At 41.0% G+C, this 2077-nt stretch overlaps 2 protein-coding genes across 2 annotated transcripts in view; both read right to left on the reverse strand.

Moving 5' to 3' along the window:
- CBG03837 overlaps positions 1-195 on the reverse strand; it is a gene marked incomplete at both ends in the record, with an annotated part of 6585 nt that extends 6390 nt beyond the window's left edge. The window contains 2 exons of the mRNA XM_045244952.1: positions 58-65; positions 161-195. Coding sequence (XP_045092496.1) covers positions 58-65; positions 161-195 — 43 coding nt within the window. The remainder of the gene's footprint in view (positions 1-57; positions 66-160) is intronic.
- A 152-nt stretch (positions 196-347) lies between these two features.
- The window catches only part of CBG03836, a gene marked incomplete at both ends in the record, with an annotated part of 2059 nt that continues 329 nt past the window's right edge, over positions 348-2077 (reverse strand). Inside the window, 2 exons of the mRNA XM_045244957.1 lie at positions 348-658; positions 1756-2077. The exon at positions 1756-2077 is cut by the window's right edge and continues 103 nt beyond it. Coding sequence (XP_045092495.1) covers positions 348-658; positions 1756-2077 — 633 coding nt within the window. The remainder of the gene's footprint in view (positions 659-1755) is intronic.

Genomic DNA, 2077 nt, shown 5'->3' on the forward strand with positions numbered 1-2077 from the left:
CGATCATTTAATCTGTAGAGAAGATTTGTCGAAGATGTCGAATTTCGATGAAAGTACCTTTCCTACTCCTCTTCTCCAGCTTTATTGGCGTTGGGCTTGGCAGGGTGTTTCTGAAAGAACTTTAAAGATTATTTACATAATTAATTGGATGAAAACTCACATTTCTTTGGACGAATTGTCTTCCCGAAAATCCATCGGAAGTTGTCTGACACGTTTTCACCGAATTCTACTCAGCAAATTTTTGGCACAAATATATTTCATGATTTTCCACCTGAAAGCCTAGAAAAACAAAACCAAATGCCATAAAACGGTGAAAAGTACAAAAATTTCTGAAAATGAATGACAAGCTATTTTCGCAACATTTTCGAAACTCTATGGATAGAGACGATATGCGCAGGTGGTTCAAGAAAGGGCACGGCAGCGGCACGGTAGCGGCACGCCACATGCTTGCTAGGGGCACGGGTGTGGTGTTCCAAAGGCACTTTCAACGCGGCACGGTGCCGTTTGGATGCAGTATCTCTCTTAAAACTCCCCGTAGTCATTGCAAACAACATGTCTCTGTTTCGCCGCGTTCGTGGTGTAATGGTCAGCATGGATGCCTTCCAAGCACACAGGCCAGGCGCGACTGCTGGATAACGGGCGAACGCCGGGGCGGCACCTGCTAAATAAAGAACAAACGCCGCGCCAGTTTCCGCGCCGGCGACGGTCCGTTTGCCAGATATTGCGCCTCAAGAACGGCCCGTTCCTCAGCAGTTGTAATGCTATTCATACAGGGTATTCTGATCACTCACAATGCGTAATAGCATTTTCTACTAATAGTTCTGTGGATTGTGTATTGTTGTTGAAAAAATAACTCCGATTCATTCAAAGTGCAACTTTCATGAGTAGAACAAGCGAAAACACATAAGAAACAAAAGTTCTGTATGAAACAGAACTCCCGATATATTTTCTATGTTTTCGCAAACTTCAAACTTCATGAAAATTCAACTCCAAATATTCAAAATTAACTTTCTTTCCTCTCGTTCTCTTTCTTGTTTCGTTTCTCGATGTCAATTTCTTTCGCTTTTCAGAAAGCCTCCTCATTGAACAGTATTTTTCGCTTTGATTTCATATTATGAGTTTCGTAAGGAAAATAGAAGAATTCGTAACTTCGAACACAAAAAACTGGCATGTAATAGGAAAATCGTTTGATTTTAATGTGCCGCGACATTTTTCAAGTAGACACTTCGAAAGTGGGAAGTTTCGCAAGTGTGACGTTTTGCCACAGCGACAATGAATGCTCGAAAAAACTTTAAATACTGACAGGTTTTGAAAAGCCAGACACAAATTGAGAAAAACGGTATTTCTTCTGTGTTACAGTAACTTTCGAAACATCAACATTGCGAAACGGCACACTTGCGAAGTGTCGGTGAAGCGATTTTCGCGAACGTAACGAAAACATTGAAAGCTTTCGATGGTTTTTGCTTCAGAAAGTGTGCGAACTTACCAACTTACCATGTTAAAACTCCAGAAAGGCTATATTTGTTATTTTCCGAAGCAAAAACTAACGAAACCTTCAAAACTATCTTCGAAACGAGTTTTCACTTATTTTTCGCATTTTCGACTGGAAAACGGACCAAACGGAAATGCGCGAGCATTTTTAAAGGTTTTTATGCCAGTTTTTAGAAAATTAAAGCGAAAAATACCGAGTTTCAACGAGAAAACACTACAAAAAGCAAAAGAAATAGGAAAACGAGACGAAATTTGAGACTCCACCGATTCCGAGGGTCAGNTGTGTCATATGTTGATCGATATCCTTACATTCGATATCCTTGAAACTAATAAGTTTGGCAAGAATGGCTGAGTTGATGTGATCTTTGAAAGCTGAGCAAGCAGCGAACAACTTGTCGAATTGATCTCCGGAACGAGTGAATGCGCTGGCTGAGTTCTTCATTCCACCACCATAAGTTCTTGCAGCACTCGATCCTTTTCCGTATGGATGCTTCTTTTCCTGCTCTCCGACGCTACCAGCGAAATTCTTCATACTTTTGAGAAGATCTCCGGTGTTTTCGAAGATGATACTTGCATCGTCGGCTAG

This window comes from Caenorhabditis briggsae (genome assembly GCF_000004555.2).
Source record: "Caenorhabditis briggsae complete genome, chrI, whole genome shotgun sequence".
NCBI classification, from domain to species: domain Eukaryota; kingdom Metazoa; phylum Nematoda; class Chromadorea; order Rhabditida; family Rhabditidae; genus Caenorhabditis; species Caenorhabditis briggsae.